Source organism: Babesia microti, chromosome II (genome assembly GCF_000691945.2).
Source record: "Babesia microti strain RI chromosome II, complete genome".
Taxonomy (NCBI): Eukaryota; Apicomplexa; class Aconoidasida; order Piroplasmida; family Babesiidae; genus Babesia; species Babesia microti.
Window position 1 is genome coordinate 358,072 of NC_027206.1, and position 17,472 is coordinate 375,543.

The following is a 17,472-nucleotide window of genomic DNA, read 5'->3' on the forward strand; positions in this document are numbered from 1 at the left end:
CGACAACCCGTCAACCACGCTATACGGCAGCCCCAATAATTATAAAGTGTGAAAGCTACATAATTTAATTTATAAGCGCGATTAATTTAAAGAGCTAATTTCAGCGTTTCAGTGCTGGCAGCCAATCATTGGCGTCTGTTCCCCCTCAAAATTTAACCTTCTGGGATTACCCTGACCTTCACCGGTTCATGGTGCCAAATGACCTTGCCAAAGTCCTCGCACACCAATCCAACGGCAATCTTGTACTCCCCGCTTCGCACTGCGATGAAGTTAAAGCCAGTAGAATCGATATTTTGAGCGTCCAGTAGCCTTTTTTCCATGAATCCAGAGCAAAATATTGAGTTTTCTACCGTGGCAAACGCCACGTCCCCATCGGATAACAATTCTGTGGAATTATTAGAGTGATCAAATTTTGCGTCATAGGCGAGGGCGAACAGCCAACCATTTGTGATATCATTACATTTTTCATTTGAAACACGAACGCGTATGGTGAATGGAGTGTTGATCCTCACGATTTCCTCATCACATATTACGTGGAGAGATATTTCGGGCTGGTACAGTATGTCGGGATCGGCAAGGTCTAGCACAGTCCTGGTATCTGGTAAAAATTTAGAGTAGACGCCCCGCCTCCACGTGGCCATGGGTGCCGCGTATTTAGCTATCTTCATCTTGTACCCCTGATTGTACCTCTGCATTTGCCCCTGCTTGTACCCCCCCGCCCCCTCCCTCCGCTTGATGACCAGCTTCGCAAGCCTGGACAAGTACAATCCGCCGCTCCTATCCCCAACCCTCCACCTAAGCCGCAGGACCCGGTCTAGGTGCTGCAGAACGCCCTTAACGCTCCCGGGCACTCTGGCGCAAATGATAGAAACGCTAAATGGACATTCACGTACCTGGTGTTGTCATGTGGTCTCAACATAACCTCTTGTCCCATGCGCCCTTCTCCGGCCTCGAAGTAAACAGCCGAATGCGTAAGGTTTCTCAGAGTTATGCGTAATATGACCGAAGGGTTGTCAAATTCCGATATGTAGTAGGGCCTGAGACATTTTATCTTTCCCAAGCAAACACTCTCCGCCATTTGTGAATCAAGCGAAACCAAATGGTACGCCTCAAGCCCTCCCTCCGCCAAGGCCACGGGTATGTCCACTAGGTTGCAAATTTTGGCCTCAGTATAGTTATCTGGCCCGTAAAATCCCTCGTGCCTGGCAGATTGTAAGTGGAGGGAGCGGGAGGATAAGGAGGAATGGGATGTGTCGTTTGGCCTGGACGTGTTGGTCGACCGGGAGGACCTGGCGGATTGGGCATGGGTCCAAGAGATTCTGTATTAACCTTTAATAATACCTAATGGACATGTCATTGGCCCATGAAGAAGCGTGAAGGATGAACGGTATGGCCACATGTGAACCAGGGGCAAGCTCCACGCAGGAACCCCTAGAACTTAAATTCAACCTGGGAGAATCTATTGATTTTGTGCCGTCCGCGCAAAATAATGTCCTGCTTGAAATTAAGTCGTCCCCTATGCTAAATGAACTGCTAGCCATGCGGGACTTTGACGCAATAAAAACGATCGGACTGGTGCTTAGTCTGGACGACCTCCAGTCGCCAATCCCAAAGCTAACCTTTAGGCCACTTATTGTAATGTCAGACATGTTTTGGACACGGAACAAGCCAAGCCTAACTTCACCCTCGTATAGCACCTCCCCTGTCGTGTCTATGGGCTTTTGTGTGCTTTTAGCAATAACAGTAGAGCACAGACGAGTACAGGGAGCCTCTTCCGTACATTTGCATAGCCTGGCAAGTTTTGGTTTGTTAAATAACATGGGCAGAGGAGCAGGCCCTACCGCCAGATTCATACCGCCCGGGACTGCCGTCATAATTGGCAGCAACTCAATGTGGGCGTGGACATCATTCCGGCGCCTGACGTAGATAACTATGCTTTTTGTCAAGGAGAAATCAAAAGTTTTGTTTGCAACCGTAAGCCTAACGCCCGTGATGGCCAGCCTTCCAGTGTCCAGGGGGGTGGTGCTTTGGATCAGGCTGTTGGGACCTGGCTCGAGCTTTGCGGTAAGAGGCACGGATACGCACTCCACGTTCTTGGTTATAAGCTGAAGCGACTTGACAGTGATAGGAGAATTTAAGCCATTGACGAGAGTTATAGTTACTAGCTCGTCAGTTCCTGTCTCCCACTGGCCCTCATTGCCTAAAATGACCTGATGTTCTACGCAGTCTCCTCCCCTGGCCTTTGCACTATTTGACAGAACGTGGAAGACGGAGTTGTTAGAGGGTAAGTCAATTTCGTCTCTATTTTGAATCAGCCGTAGACTGGAAACCCTCTTTTTGGCCCTGAATGTACGCCCATCCACCTTCTCCGATAATTTTATCCTATATTGCCCCCCGCTCAGCGTCTGGGCCACGTCACCTGTGGTATGCAGGATAGTCCCAATCCTAGCACTGCAGGCCTGCGAGATATCGCCCCTCCGGGCCTGGCCTAGGTTGGGTTTTATGCTTTTTAGGCGTATTATACTAGCAATCGTTTGGCCGTCCACGCCTGCGCGAGGGGCTGAAAGGAGGGACGTGGTCTCAAGGCCGTGTAGTATTTTGATAGCATTGGTCCTACAGCCGCGGCCTCCTGTGGTGAAGAGGCATAGCATTGACCAGAGGAGCTGATTGGCTTCTTCCCAAAGGCCAAGGCTGGCGGCTGCTCCGTAGGCAATGTCCAGAAGCCGGAACTGGATCTCGAACCACCCGCACTGGGTCGGGGGAGGGGCTTCCCAGCAGGCACCAAGGCTCAGCTTATGGGCTACAAACCTGCAGGCCTGTAGCGCAACTTGGGAATTAAGCGAATCATCAGAGGCTATCTCAAGGGTGTAAAACGCCAGTTTTCGGCTGCATCGCGGATTGGTAGATAAATGTCCAACTACATCTCCCAGCCACTCCATTTTCCCGTCATAGTCATGGGAAAGGAAGGCCGATAGCATGGATAGGACCTCAAAGAATTCGTGGAGCATGTCAACTTGGATGAAGTAGCTGCAGGACACCCTTGCCATTTCGAAGAAGGTTTTGAAGGGGAATACCTTCAGGCGCATGAATGTACTGAAACAGCCGAAGAGGCATAGACGCACGGAATGTAAGATTTCTCTCCTGCAATCTCCAGGGTTAGAGTTGCACGGTTTATTATATTGTGCCGAGTTTGAGGAGTGGTCTGAGCTGTCGTCACTTAGTCCATCCTCCGAGATTGTGGCGGCATGTTTCTCGTATAATTTATTGCCCTTTCTGTCACGCGTTTTGCAGTGTTCTAAATATGCGATTATTGAATGAAGTTTGCGAAGATTTGACGTCATTAGAGTGCCTTTTGAATATGTGGGGTTTTTGAGCTGGATGTAACATTTTTGTAGGCAAATAGCCATGCCGAACTGCGATGCAGCTCTGAACAATCTGTCCCCAGTGTGCTTAGATGAAGAAAAGCTCTGCTGATAAAGCTCCATTGACTCCAAATTCTTGCCTAATATAAGATTTATATCGCCCATTCGCTTACGGTTACGCCCGTTGCTGTGAATCCATTTTTTGCCCGTAATCAGCTTAAGAGGCACGTTTGAAAAGTTTTGCTTGACGTCAAATGGAGTCTTTATGTCGGGAGTCGCATTGGCTTTTAACTTCTTTAACTCCAGACGTAAAAGCTCGCAAATATAACGTACGCTATCAAATATCACGTAACGGGCCACCGTAATGTTTGAGACAAAAACTAAGCTATTCCGGCCCAGTACTTGTCTAATTATGCTTTCACTCCTCTTCAGCCCCTCCAATTTGGCGCTATCCAGCAAGAGTACAGTTTGGTAAATGTACATGTTTGGGTGTGCCTCAACCAGTTGGTCGGCATCCTCGTAGGCGTAGCTCAGCGTCAGCTCAGACTCTCTGCCCGTAAAATCGTAAAACGTAATGGCTCCAAGGCAATTGCGGTAAAATTCGATAGGGCAGGACGTTTGTATGGGTGTGTTGTTAAAGTTGACGACGATTGGCGTATCCAAGGTGCATTTATTGCTCGTCGCTAGCGAGTTTGAGGAGCTACAGGTGGTGGAGTCGTATTCGGCGATAAATCTTTCAGTATTGAAATCTAACTTGTTATAGTGTAGTAATTTTTGTAAATTAGTTAATTCGGTGTCTTTGTTTTTTTCTAACTCATTTTTTAGGGCTTCCATGCTCTTGGAGTTGGTGTCATTGCCAAACCTCAGAAGGATATTCAATTTTGAGAGGCTCAAAAGGTCGTTACTGTCCATTCTAAACGAATATGGGTGGCGGACATTCTTCTACAAATTTGTCTAACATATTGCCGTGCACATTTGACACAGATGTATTGCTTACATTTCCACAAGTATGGTGGATATGCCTGGGCCAACGAAGAGTAACTGGGGCAGATGGCAGACTGCTATGGGCAATGATGACGATGATAAAGCGCTGAGCGACGAGGAGCTAATTAACAAGGTTGACAAAATAGATGATTATATTGAAAAGCTCTACTGTGAAGGTAGCCATTATGTCATCTAGCGGTTGAGAGGCTGACCAAAATATGCGTCATTGCAGAAAGCGACGAGCATAGCCATGCTGAATCCGTCAAAACTCTCACAAAACACATGTAATCACTACGCCTTACTTAGGTATAAATTTGAGGTCTCCTTGGAGCGTTTAATGAAAATAATTAAATCTGGAAAATCAAAGTCGTTTTGTGATGGCACCCTTCCACTTGGAATCGTGCGCTGGGTAAATGAATCAAAGGATCCAGTTCAGTGGATCCTTTCTTCGGCTGTTAATCGCAGAAATACAGAGTGTAACAAGCTTAAGGTGGCCAGTCAATCAATTGGACTTTTTAAAACTACTTTGCTAGATGCGTTACAGAAGCAAGAATTCACACATAAACTGTGGCCTTAGTCCATTCTTCAATTGTAAAAATTCATATTAATTAGTTATTGTATATGTCTGATTCTACTGCATGACTATCTTTGTTGAGCGTCAAATATACATTCCCATCTTTGTAATAATTGGCGCACCTTTTATGTAGGCCCTGTGCGTCCTCTGCTTGTAACCCTTGGACTTCCAATCAAGTTTATTTATGTTTACCTTGTTGCCATCTTTGCATATTTGCACTGGCTGGCTCAAGTATTTTTTACCTGATAAAATGAATGTCCCGTCTTGAGAGATATCACATACTTGTGTATGGGACATCTGATACAGGGCTATGTAATAATTTATATACCTCATCTTGAATATCTTCAATGTCTTCCACGTGCTAAATTAAGTTTGTTTCGAACCTTTTCCAAGTGCCCCGATGAATGGTAGCAGTTGGCATCCAGCGCATACACATTACCCTTGTGTAACCAAACAGCCACTAAATTAATCGTCTAATACCACTTCTACCCTCAATTTTGAATCGCCTAGGGCGATTAAACTATGTCAACTCCCATATACCTCCTCTAATCTACCCAAAAAGTGCGATGACTCTTGTTTCATCATGGTACTATGTCATCTTGCAGGGCCAAAGAAAATTAACGGTTAACGGTCGATTTGGAAATGCTCATATAGCACATTTTAGATGCAATCAGACTCTATTGGACTCACTACACGTCATAAATACCCCTGTCAAACTCTAACTATTCTACAATTATACTGTGTGGCACCACAGCACGACTAACTTAGCTAGTATAACGGTTCCCTAATGAAAGGATGTAACATTGCCTGCTCGGGAGTCAGCCTCTTGCCAGGATCTAGGGCCAAACACTTGTCTAGTAAATCGCCAAACTGGCGTATCTTCTTATCTAAGCTCCGATTGTCTAAATAATAACTTTGCCTACTTGGGTCCATCCAAGTTGTCTTAATCCTTCGAATCAGCATCTCTGTCACGCTATCTGTGGGTCTCAGATCTTGAACAATTCGAATGACATCACTTTTGGTGTAGGAATCCTTGTCTATGTATATGAAGTCCAGGTTTTCATCAAAATGTTTCTGTGCTAAAAGCCCCGATTTAATCATCTTGTGCGCAAATTTACCCTTCACTGCCATAATAAGCTTCAACATATGATTGTTGGTGCGGCCCTATGTCACAATCTTTAGTACCGGAAAAAGAATCTCCCCTGTGGCCAATTCATAAAGTGTTGCGGCCGCACTCCATATGTCAATTTGTGTGTCATATTTGGAGCCCAAAATTATCTCGGGCGGGCGGTAAAATCTACTAACCAGATAGGAAGTTATGTCATTCTCACTAGTGTCACTAGCGCTACCCAAGTCCCCAATCTTTACGCAGTTAAACCCCTCATTTAGCAATATGTTATCTGGTTTCACTAATGTTACTAGCACACTTACAATCTGCATGCATAATGTTACACTTGCGCAAATGTCGCAATGCGATAAACAATTGTCGAGCATATGCATGTATTGCCAATGGATTAAGCCCCTTACCATTGCCATACCTAAGTTACTAGTGAATTTACCTAGTCAGTGCCGTGCGTAAGCTGCCCCAAAGCCATTCAAAAACAAGGCACAAGTGTCCCCGATAAATGAAGTGGTCAAGTAGTCTTACTATGTGCTTCTTATCTTCTTTGTCATTGCCATTTAACAGGTTGAGTATTGATATTTCCTTCTCAGATGCCTTCTTCATCATATCGTTAAATCGGATGACCTTTACTGCAACATGCCTATTTGTGTTTAGATCAAAGCATTTGATTACTGTGGAGAACACCCCTTTACCCACCAATTCTAATACCACCCTATACCTGTTTTCAATAACTTCTCCAACTAGTGCCTAAATAAATACATAATTACTTGGTAATACCCCTCTGCATCGTTCCAATTATCACTAAGTAGTGCGTTGTCTGGCATATTCGTTGTTAAATCATTTTTTGTCTTCTGCCTTTTAACCTTTTCTACTGTCTCAGAAAACATGTCGAAATCATCATCATAGTCTGATCCTTGGTCTTCATTCTGTTTATTTTGCTGTGAAGGTTCAGGTATGATTAGCAGTTGCTCTTGTAGAACAAAACGATCATTTTGCCTCTTCATATTAATGATATAATTTCTCAGTTTTGCCTTTTCTGCCTTAATTTTTTGCTGCAATTGCAAGTACATTTCCTCACTCATATTTAGTTTCTTAGCCAATTCTGATGTACTAACTGATGGACCATCGTCAGATGGCCCTGATATTTTGCCCTTATCTTCTGCGCCTATGGTTATGGTGTCAAATTCTGATGGACGTAGCACCGCATTGGATTCTAGGGAATATTCTTCATCAGCCGATGCAAAAAAAGTACTGTTAGTGGAGTAGTTTGGTCCAAATAAGGCATCAATCTTTTCCATCATAATATGTTGGATATAAAAAATATATGTTTTATTATGCGATATCAAACTATTGATTCAAAACGCCAACTTCTAGGTAATTCTGTATATAAATGGAGTTTGCTAGTAAAACTAACCGCAATTCCACACAGAACTCATAAATTGTGTGCAATAAACACACAAAAATGGCACCGTATAGTGACAATAATCTAAATATTGCATCTATATACACCGGAATATATATATTATATTATGGGGTCTACTCTCATATAAATCATACGGTCTAACACTTGTGTATGATTAAACTTGCAAATTCACTAGTAAAAATGTCAAAACAACTAAAGGTTCCACATATAATTACCTAGGTTACTGTAATTGGAAGTGGAAATTGGGGTACTGCGGCCGCAAAAATCGTATCCCAAAATGTTAAAGTCAAAACAATGTTCGATCCCACTGTAATAGCATTAATGACGTAGGTCAAGATGTATGTGCTGGAAGAACTGATTAATGGGCAGAAACTTACTGAAATTATCAACACCAAACATGAGAATGTCAAATATCTACCTGGTATCACATTGCCTTCCAACCTAATTGCCATTCCGGATCTCAAAGAAGCTATCACTGATTCGGATCTCCTCATTTTTGTCCTCCCACACCAATTTATCAAATCTGTTGTCTCTAATGTTAAGGCCACCAACGCCGTAAAGTCCGGGGCCATTGCCATCAGTCTGATCAAGGGCATTGACATCAAGGGCCATGTACCCACACTCAATACAGCAATAATCACCGAAGAATTGAACATTGATTGCAGTATACTATCTGGTGCAAATGTGGCTATGGTGGGTTAATTTTGATGCAGAATGTCGCAAAGGAAGAGTTCTGCGAGGCTACAATTGGATTCAATGTAAAAGAAAACGCAAAGGTTTGGCAACAATTATTTGACACATCATACTTCAAGATTAGATGTGTTAATGATGTTGCAGGAGTGGAAATTTGTGGCGCCATTAAGAATGTAATTGCAGTGGCTGCAGGGTTTTGCGATGGATTAGAGCTAGGATCTAATACTAAAGCTGCTATTATGCGTATGGGGTTCCTGGAGATGAAGAAGTTTACCCTGCAATTTTTCCCCAAGGCATTAGATGAAACCTTTTTCGAGTCTGCTGGTATTGCCGATCTAATCACCACTTGTTTTGGTGGAAGGAATGTCAAGTGTGCAGCTGAATTTGCCAAACACGGCGGTAATAAGCCTTGGAATCAAATAGAATCAGAATTGTTAAATGGTCAAAAATTGCAAGGTGTATCTTCTGCAGAACAACTGTACGACATTATACTGAAACATAACATTCAAGATGAATATCCAATCTTTTCAACTACTTATTTGATATCTTTTGGGAAAATGAAGCCGAAAGACTTTATACCAAAGCTTTCTACTGACACATTGATTGACTTCTGACCTCTCTTTTGCTATTATTTTACTATCAATTTTGTAAAATGTAGTAAATTAGTTATATTTTAAAAACAGAATCTCTATCCATAACAGTATACAATCATACCCATATGATAAACACGAAATTATAACAAGTGTAATGTGGGTACAGATATATTATATGAGCTCCTGGCCCACAATCAGTTGATATATAATGCAATTTCAACACAGTGAATCTAATAATGTATATCTGTTATGAAATGTAGTTATTTACATATATTTGATACTATTATATTGCCAATCATCATCGTAACCAACGTAATTTGTTATCGCAACATCACCAATCATCTATTTATAACTAGTAGCAGTGTATCCGATTTAAATAGTGGTCACTTTGTAAAATATAGACTATATGCTGGTGAAGATGATATATTCGTGGATACTTGCAAGATAACCGTTAAGGCTGGAGATGGTGGCAACGGTTGTCTATCTTTTAGGCGAGAAAAACATGTTCCTCTAGGAGGACCATCTGGCGGTAGTGGTGGGCACGGAGGGAATGTGTATGTGCTAGGCGACAAAGCACTAACAAATCTTTACCAGATTAAAATGAAAACATATTTTAAAGCTTCTAATGGCCTAAATGGCAAGGGTTCTCAGCGTAGGGGAGTATGTAGCTATTTATGCAGATAAAAGGCAAGGATATCGATGTTAGGATACCATTAGGTACACTAATTTACGATGCTAACGGTAACTTTGTTGGAGAAATAACTTCTCACAATCAACGAATATGCGTTGCAAGGGGAGGGAGGGGAGGGAGGGGCAATTTTTCTTTCAGATCCCAAAGGTTTTAATTAGTTTATGTAGAAATAATGCTCCTCATATGTCCGAAAAGGGAGAAATTGGTGTGACTCGGGATTTACACTTTACATACAAAATTCTGGGTGACGTAGGTCTAGTTGGCCTGCCAAATTCGGGTAACTTAACGTTTATAATATAGGCAAAAGTTTACTACTCTCAAGGGTTACAAATGCAAATCCCAAAGTAGGACCGTTTCCATTTTGCACAACAAAACCCAATTTGGGTGTCTATCCAGCACAAAATATACAAGTGCAGACAGATTTATTAAATGATTCTTTAGATCTGCCCACACAATTGATTGATGGTGATCATCTAGACAGTGAAAATCGTACATATACTCAACAATTCGGCATAAACACCATGGAATCTGCAACAATTGTTGAAGAATCTGACTCTGCTAGTGATTTGGACGTAAACGATCCATCGAGAATTTACAGTGAATTGAACGACTCAGGCACTAATCATCAAGATCATGTGATAGACGATATGGTTGGACTTACCTCATTTAATGTCGAAAAAATAACAGAAGATGGCAAAAATAGTTACAGGATGGTAATTGCAGACATACCCGGAATTGTTGAAGGTGCACATGAAGGAAAGGGTTTGGGATTGGATTTTTTGAAACATATACAAAAATGCCATATCCTAGTTCACATAATAGACGCATCATCTAAAGTAATTTATACAGCACACTTAGGATCCATTGAGGGACTATCAAATTGTTACTAATGAAATGCAGCACTATGACCCCAATTTACTTAAAAAGATTCAGATTATATTATTAAACAAGTCAGATTTAGTATCCAGTAATGATATGGAGTTGTTAGTGAATAATTTCAAAAAAATATGCGTCAATGAATACGTATATGCCGTGTCAGGTATGAAACAACTCACCAAGCATTAATTGGCGATAATTTGGGCGATGTATTCGACATAATCCTTAAAAAACGCACAGAATGTATCAAAGCTTCTAGTGACAGTGAAGAATTGCAAGGTGATGAATCAGGCGGTAATTCTAAAGGATTGGATTATTTTAGTGCCATGGATGATTTCAGAAAGTACAGCCCAAGAGATTACACGATACACAAAGTTGCAGAGGGGGTATACAGGCTATACGGAAAGTATTTAGAGAGGAAGGTTGGTATGATGAACTTGGATCAGTACGAGTCGGTGTTGTGGTTAAACAGGCTGTTAGATAAGTATGGTGTGATGAATAAGGTTAAGGCGTGCGGGGCTCAACCTAATGAAATATTGCTGATCGGCAAGTATGAGTTTACTATTCCCAAAATTTAGCAAGGCAAAGTGTTATACTAATTTTGAAAAAAAATAACCACCATGATCTACCTTTAGATAGTAGCGAGTGACCTACACCTGGGGTGGTATTCGCTACTGTGGTGTTGCTAGTCATACATTAGTAGACGCGAATAAGCAACTAGTTTGGTTGTAAATAGTTTGATTAGTGATTTAAAACAGCTATATAACAATATTGTGCAGCTATTTCTAATGGTTAATAAGGAAGAGAATCCTATGCGCGATATACGCGTTAAAAAACTTGTCCTCAACATAGGTGTCGGTGAAGTAAGTAACTGACTAATCTAGTCTGGCGATAGACTTACTAGAGCTGGAAAAGTGCTGGAACAGCTAACGGATCAAAGGCCTGTTTTTTCCAAATGTCGACTTACCATTCGTTCTTTTGGAGTGAGGAGGAATGAAAAGATTGCTTGTCACGTGACAGTTAGGGGCAAGAAAGCAATGGACATTCTAGAGCGTGGATTGAAGGTTAAAGAATATGAGTTGAAAAGGAAGAACTTTTCGGATACTGGAAACTTTGGCTTTGGAATCCAAGAACATATAGATTTGGGGTTGAAGTATGATCCGTCAACGGGTAATTATATGCGGTGACTTAGGTATTTATGGAATGGATTTTTACGTACAATTGGCTAGACCTGGATATCGCGTTTGCAAGAGGAGGAAGTGTAAGAGTAAGATTGGAGCTTCTCACAAGATTACCAAGGAAGACGCCATGGAATGGTTTAAGAAGACATATGATGGAATAATCTTCAATAACTAATTACTTAATTTGAAGGGTATTATAAATTGATAGATTTCAAAGGAATTCATCAATCTAGATGCACGCTAATTTTACAATAGTCAATCGCTCATCTATTAGTCTAATATTTAGCTACTTTCTGAGATAATTGTATGTTTTTTACTGTGTATATTGTAATGTAATTGAGAAATTGGAAGATCTGCAATGAAAATGGTGATTATTAATTAATATTGTTGCGCAATAAACTTTGTTGTGTCTCAGTTGTGCCCCACCATAGACACTAGTTTATACTGTTTGTTATCGTTATAAGTGTTGCTAGAGTAAGTAAAGTTGCCTATATCTATAGAAACCAATTGGCATACTTTACAAAATTCCATTTTGTAGACGCTTAATATAACAATTGAACATCTAGATGTCAATCTGCGTCACGAGCAACGACGAGTTCCAGCATATTTTGCGTATCAGGAACACAAACATTGATGGCCGGGAGAAAGTTGTTATAGCACTAACAGCTATCCGTGGAATCGGTCGCAGAATATCAACTGTCATATGTAAGGAATCTGGCGTTGACCTTAACAAACGTGCGGGTGAACTTACTGAAGAGGAAATAGACAAAATATGCGCAATAATGTCAAATCCTACACAATTCATGATCCCCTCATGGTTCCTAAACAGACAGAAGGATTACAAAGAAGGAAAAAATTTTCACGTCGTATCAAATGCCCTAGATTCTGCACTGCGCGATGACCTGGAAAGGTTGAAAAAGATGAGATTGCACAGGGGTTTGAGGCATTACTGGGGGCTGAGAGTTAGAGGGCAACATACTAAATCAACAGGGAGGCATGGCAAGACAGTTGGTGTCTCGAAGAAGAAGGGCGGTTGACCTTTTCTAATTTTATAAATCATTTTCAAATGATATAACCCCTATTGCTAATTATTACTAAAATATTATTGGTCAGTTAGTAAAAAAAAATTGTATGTGTATGGAAATTTTTTGACTTGTAGCTTTTGCCTTTTTAGGTCAAAGTTTATTGAATTTGTGTGCAAATTTTCCTGTTGTAGACTGGAATTGTAGTGCTGGCAGTTAGGCCCATGTGGGCTCTAACCAATATTATAGTATTGCCATTTTTGGCATGGTTTTTTGCTATAAATGCACGAATATCGCAACACATTTATGTTGTCTTTATACATCCCAATAGATTCCGTTCAAAATTTGACGGTTTTGAACTAATGGGTAAAGGGAGGCAAATAGTATCGGTGCGGAGAAGCGGCAAAACTAAGGTTAAGAACAAGTCCAAGAACAAACAAGTCCTAGACGCTAATGAAACAGATGATACAGATGATGGCCCAATTGAGGAACTTGACCTCAAGAAACTGGAAGAGGAAGCCAAGGAGCATATCAAGTATATCCAGTCAGAAGAATACCAACGCAAATTGGAAATGGAACGGATGGCAGAAGTACACAACTGTTTATATAGAAATCTGATTTATATTTGAATGTTTTTAACATAAGGGATCCAATAATAGCTTCGGATTTAGTTGGGCATGATATCCCATACGGTCTGGTAACCGTTGCTTGATTTAGATACCACAAGATCGGTATGAACTAATGAAATTGTACGGGCACATGGGCGATCCTTTTCACCCAGTAATGACTCAATCCATAACTGTAAACCTTTTAACTCAGCGTCTTTTTGGCAGGTACATATTCGCATTTGATTTAGCAGGAGGCAATTAACTCGTGATGAATTTTATTATAGATTGGATTATAAAATGCCCTTCTACATGCCAGGGTATGGAAATGTCTTTTTCATAGATAAAATCAGATGTATTAGGGGTATCTCAAACAATTACTCAGGGTGGTATATCGCCAGGGGTCTAAAACAATCACCTGAAGGGCCAAACGTATATCAAGGCGAATTCAAACTTTTACTGGAAGACAATGAATACTTGATTTCCGACGCTATACGGCATGTAAATGCGGAAATCAATAGGCAGGGAATCCATCCCGCCATGATAGATATGATTTGGGACTTCTTCACAGATAACCCATCAAGTAACAATTTTAACTTATACAGCTATTAGCAGAGATGAAGTGAGCTACAAGCTTAACTACATCATGGATAGGGTTAGGCATAGGGAAGATATGGAGGGTATATCTCCAGACAACTTCTACTACGTTTTCAAAGCCGAGGCCAAAGAAAGGCTGGAAACTTTTGACAAGAAGAGCTTTATCCAGGAACAACTTACGGCGCTGCACCTAGAAGAGCTGCACAAAATGGCCGTATCGCAAAATGCAAGTAATGCAATAGGTTATTCAGTGGTTAGGAAGCGGCGGAAAATACTAATGAAAGCGTATAAAGAGGAGCTTGAAGAATTATATTCAGTAGAACCTCCTGACCTATACAAGAAGTATGAGAGGGAGAAGTTGGGGGAATATCGCAATCTTTTGGGACGTATGAAGGCGCTTCAGCTTAGAAGAAAAGAGTTGAGGATGGATCCCGACCGTAAAAGGCCGGAAAAGACCAAACCTAAGAAGGAGTTGAAGGAGAAGAAGGCATCCAGGAGGAATAAAAAACAAGGGAAGGGATGAAAAATAATTTTGTTTATGCTTACAAATGTTCGTTATAAATTACATTAGTTTTATTGTTGCTAATGGAAATCGGACGATATCCACACTGAACTGGTAATACAACGTTAGTTTGTGTATGGGGTAGATTTGTTTTAATTTTAGTGTTGGTAAAATATATAATTCCGTGATGTATATCCGTTTTTATACGTCTAATAAGGTTCCATAACGCATAATCGTAGGTAATTGTGCAAATTACCTACGATTCATAGTTTAATCGCTTGTTTATTTCTTTTCAATCATAATCAATATAGTTTTGTTTCTTACGTGTCAATATATGACCAAATAATATAATAGTGTTAGTTATGCATTTTTTCATTGGTAATGGCTGACGAAACGTCATATACTCTCCCAGGAACCATTGGTTATTCTAAAACGAAGTACATATACCAATCTACGCCACATCGTATCAACAGATATGTGATTTTAATTGCCTATTTATTGTGTTTAACATGCGGTTGCACTTACTATTCATGGGTCAGTCTCACTGATTATCTTATACTTGGAGGAAAATTTGAATGGGTTTGCACCGAAGATGAGATTAAAACTAACAGTGAATCAAGTGTTAAGTGCAGAGATCAAATGATATCTATCCATGAGGGGATTTCTTTGATTAAGGGAGTGGATTTCTCAGTAACATTTTTTGCATCTCTTGCTTCAGACAAATGGAGGCCCAATGTTATGATGATATTTGGCGTATTTCTTGTAATCATTGGATGGCTGATCATTTCGTTTGCTAATAGTTCTATATATATGTATCTCTCATTCGTAATTATAGGGATTGCCAGTGCCATGTTGTATTTCCCTGTGCTAAACATTTTCAATTTATTCTCAGATTATGGTTCTTCTGTCATAAGCGCTATAATTGCTATTGGTGAATCGATATCTCATGCTTCAATATTTATCATGAAGACTGTTGTATTATATATGCATAGTGGCAAGAGTGGGTTTTCGACTGTCACCAATTGTTATGTTGGTTCCTTTTTGGTAATATGTTTATTTGGCGCAGTAATCTGCATGCCTGGAGCGCCCTTTAAAGATCAGCTGGAGCTTGGGGAGGACATCGGTGGTGGAAATAATGAAGCGAGTACAAATTCTGAAACTCTTTCCCACTTTCAGAAGTATATGAAACAAGATACTACTAAACTAGATTTATTGCCATCGCTCTTAGGAGCCAAACTGCATTTGTCTGCTATATCTTTAACATTGACATCGCTATATTCGACATATTTTTATGCATATTTCTACGAAAAATATAATAAAATGGAAGGAGTGTTGAATTTTTACAGTATTTTGGCATTGGCATTCCCCTTTATTGGCATACCTATTGGTATTTTTCACGACAAGGGATATTCACATTGGATTTTGATTATTCAGCAAATGCTCGCTTTTATCGCTTGCTTACTACTAAAATTCCTTCCTAATTCAACATTATTGGGCTACGTTTCTTCTTTGTGCGTACTTCCATTTACATCTATGCAAGAGACTGGGTTGATATTATATGTTGAAAACAATTATAGGGCAAAGTACTTATCAACCCTTGTCTCGTCAATGTACACATGTGGTGGAATACTTGAATTGCTATCTTTATTACTCGGGTCATTTATGTGCTCTGAAGAGGCTAGTTTTAATATCATCTTTATTATCATTGTCTTCAATACTATTATTCTTTGTGGATTGGCGTATCTTTACAAAGGTAACAGATGTACAGACGAAAGTGACTCTTTAAGTGTCCAAGGCGCATGATATAGCAGACTATTTCTATTAAGTTTAATTGGTCCAGTCCATGTTCTTGACATGTTAGTATATTATTTACCTCAGTCTATTTTCACCCTAGTCCATATGTGCCAGGTCTTATGCATGACCCTCCTTCCGCCCTATTTAGTGCCTATTATTATACACACAATCGCGTCATGTATAACGGCATTGTTATCGCATTATTTATGTGTATATATTATGCCAATTTGTCGCGATGTGAGTTCAGTAATGAGTCCATTGTTGAGAGTGTGGTTGAAGTTGGAGACAAAAGGTACAATGTCACTTGTATTTGTCCAAAAGGTATGCAAATTGCAACTAAGGGGTTGATAGTCTAGATGAAATGCTCCAATTTGATGATATAAATCAGTGGTAACATGCATAATTATTTAGTTTGGCCGTAAAAGTCAAAATTAGGAAAAATTCATATGTCATGGATCAGGTACTTAAGGATGTTATTGACAATTTCGCTAGTATGCCAAAGGATAGATATGACTATGTAAAGAATAGTCATTTTTCCTCTATGGATCCCAGGACAAGGCATCTTTCTTATTTCAGCCCAGGTAATTTGTATTCCAACACCAGGAGGAGACCTAGGAGATTTCATAATTCTGCTATCCAATATCATCAACACTAAGCCATGGAACGACGAATCAGTGTCTAATGTGTTTAATGCATATTTAAGTACATTGCCGCCCACTAGACAATTTTACCACTGCACTGATATTCAAGCATCTAATAATATCGCACAAGACTTAGGATTGGTAATTTGTCTAAATATTTAGGAATCTATAGATCTAACCAATGTACCCAAGGAATTTCAAGATAAAACACTAGATAGATTGATCAAATCTAAGAATGTATATGCACAATTTATTTAGGTGGGGGATTTTTTTATCAAAAAACTAATAGATAACCCTCATATATTTGGCATATCTACACATCTGATCCATTTGATATTGAAATGTTTTTACAAATTATTATGGGACAAAAAACATAATCTTAATCACAAATTGCTACTTGAGGTACTTGTTGGGGAGTTTGACCCCAAATTGTTTGTTGAAGTATCTTCTATCAAACAGGTAGTGCATGTGGTAATACAGTGTGAAATAAGTGGAATATTGCCAAAAACTCTCTCCAAAATAAAAGATTTTCAAACAATAGTGTATTCTGAGTCTGCATCGCATTATCGCAGAAGGGAGATGGCCAAATTCGCCAACAGATACTTCAACGAAAATTACTCACAGACAATAGACAAACTAGATTACCACAGTATGCAATCATTTACACAGCTTTCAAGTTAATTGATGAATTTGGCAAGCAATTAGGTCACAGTCTACCCTTTATACAACTTACATTGACATAATTATTTATATACTACTTTTTGTAAAAATTGTTTGCGATTAAATTTACACAATTTAATTTGCTGATTAG

At 40.0% G+C, this 17,472-nt stretch overlaps 11 protein-coding genes across 11 annotated transcripts; 8 read left to right on the top strand and 3 right to left on the bottom strand.

Annotated features, from left to right (window-relative positions):
- Positions 1-152: 152 nt before the first annotated feature.
- On the bottom strand, positions 153-4,274 carry BMR1_02g00990 (hypothetical protein; the record flags this gene model as incomplete). The annotated part of the gene is made up of 3 exons (XM_012792517.1): positions 153-873; positions 894-1,319; positions 1,342-4,274. 3 exons carry the CDS (start codon positions 4,272-4,274, stop codon positions 153-155), a joined length of 4,080 nt encoding a protein of 1,359 aa, XP_012647971.1.
- A 97-nt stretch (positions 4,275-4,371) lies between these two features.
- Positions 4,372-4,923, top strand: BMR1_02g00995 (conserved Plasmodium protein, unknown function; the record flags this gene model as incomplete). The annotated part of the gene is made up of 3 exons (XM_012792518.1): positions 4,372-4,522; positions 4,543-4,630; positions 4,653-4,923. 3 exons carry the CDS (start codon positions 4,372-4,374, stop codon positions 4,921-4,923), a joined length of 510 nt encoding a protein of 169 aa, XP_012647972.1.
- Positions 4,955-5,505, bottom strand: BMR1_02g01000 (Rieske domain-containing protein; the record flags this gene model as incomplete). The annotated part of the gene is made up of 7 exons (XM_021483111.1): positions 4,955-5,022; positions 5,043-5,142; positions 5,163-5,228; positions 5,249-5,281; positions 5,304-5,380; positions 5,401-5,440; positions 5,461-5,505. 7 exons carry the CDS (start codon positions 5,503-5,505, stop codon positions 4,955-4,957), a joined length of 429 nt encoding a protein of 142 aa, XP_021338071.1.
- Positions 5,506-5,688: 183 nt separating this feature from the next.
- Positions 5,689-7,344, bottom strand: BMR1_02g01005 (Protein kinase domain; the record flags this gene model as incomplete). Its single annotated transcript, XM_021483112.1, has 6 exons — positions 5,689-5,822; positions 5,844-6,084; positions 6,106-6,329; positions 6,352-6,458; positions 6,480-6,790; positions 6,811-7,344. 6 exons carry the CDS (start codon positions 7,342-7,344, stop codon positions 5,689-5,691), a joined length of 1,551 nt encoding a protein of 516 aa, XP_021338072.1.
- BMR1_02g01010 (glycerol-3-phosphate dehydrogenase (NAD+)) lies at positions 7,617-8,773 on the top strand (the record flags this gene model as incomplete). Its single annotated transcript, XM_012792521.1, has 4 exons — positions 7,617-7,664; positions 7,686-7,775; positions 7,797-8,159; positions 8,180-8,773. The coding sequence occupies 4 exons, from the start codon at positions 7,617-7,619 to the stop codon at positions 8,771-8,773; spliced, it is 1,095 nt and encodes a 364-aa protein (XP_012647975.1).
- BMR1_02g01015 (obg, GTP-binding protein) lies at positions 9,002-10,897 on the top strand (the record flags this gene model as incomplete). Its single annotated transcript, XM_021483113.1, has 6 exons — positions 9,002-9,412; positions 9,433-9,590; positions 9,611-9,720; positions 9,744-10,279; positions 10,302-10,482; positions 10,503-10,897. 6 exons carry the CDS (start codon positions 9,002-9,004, stop codon positions 10,895-10,897), a joined length of 1,791 nt encoding a protein of 596 aa, XP_021338073.1.
- Positions 11,108-11,675, top strand: BMR1_02g01020 (large subunit ribosomal protein L11e; the record flags this gene model as incomplete). Its single annotated transcript, XM_012792523.1, has 3 exons — positions 11,108-11,182; positions 11,204-11,489; positions 11,512-11,675. 3 exons carry the CDS (start codon positions 11,108-11,110, stop codon positions 11,673-11,675), a joined length of 525 nt encoding a protein of 174 aa, XP_012647977.1.
- BMR1_02g01021 (small subunit ribosomal protein S18e) lies at positions 12,067-12,537 on the top strand (the record flags this gene model as incomplete). The annotated part of the gene is made up of 1 exon (XM_021483114.1): positions 12,067-12,537. One exon carries the CDS (start codon positions 12,067-12,069, stop codon positions 12,535-12,537), a length of 471 nt encoding a protein of 156 aa, XP_021338074.1.
- Positions 12,538-12,746: 209 nt separating this feature from the next.
- On the top strand, positions 12,747-14,247 carry BMR1_02g01022 (conserved Plasmodium protein, unknown function; the record flags this gene model as incomplete). The annotated part of the gene is made up of 7 exons (XM_021483115.1): positions 12,747-13,112; positions 13,133-13,219; positions 13,240-13,355; positions 13,379-13,491; positions 13,513-13,710; positions 13,733-13,954; positions 13,976-14,247. The coding sequence occupies 7 exons, from the start codon at positions 12,747-12,749 to the stop codon at positions 14,245-14,247; spliced, it is 1,374 nt and encodes a 457-aa protein (XP_021338075.1).
- Positions 14,248-14,607: 360 nt separating this feature from the next.
- Positions 14,608-16,029, top strand: BMR1_02g01030 (hypothetical protein; the record flags this gene model as incomplete). The annotated part of the gene is made up of 1 exon (XM_012792525.1): positions 14,608-16,029. The coding sequence occupies one exon, from the start codon at positions 14,608-14,610 to the stop codon at positions 16,027-16,029; it is 1,422 nt and encodes a 473-aa protein (XP_012647979.1).
- Positions 16,030-16,139: 110 nt separating this feature from the next.
- BMR1_02g01035 (hypothetical protein) lies at positions 16,140-17,404 on the top strand (the record flags this gene model as incomplete). The annotated part of the gene is made up of 8 exons (XM_021483116.1): positions 16,140-16,341; positions 16,362-16,410; positions 16,432-16,601; positions 16,624-16,802; positions 16,824-16,898; positions 16,920-17,120; positions 17,142-17,310; positions 17,331-17,404. 8 exons carry the CDS (start codon positions 16,140-16,142, stop codon positions 17,402-17,404), a joined length of 1,119 nt encoding a protein of 372 aa, XP_021338076.1.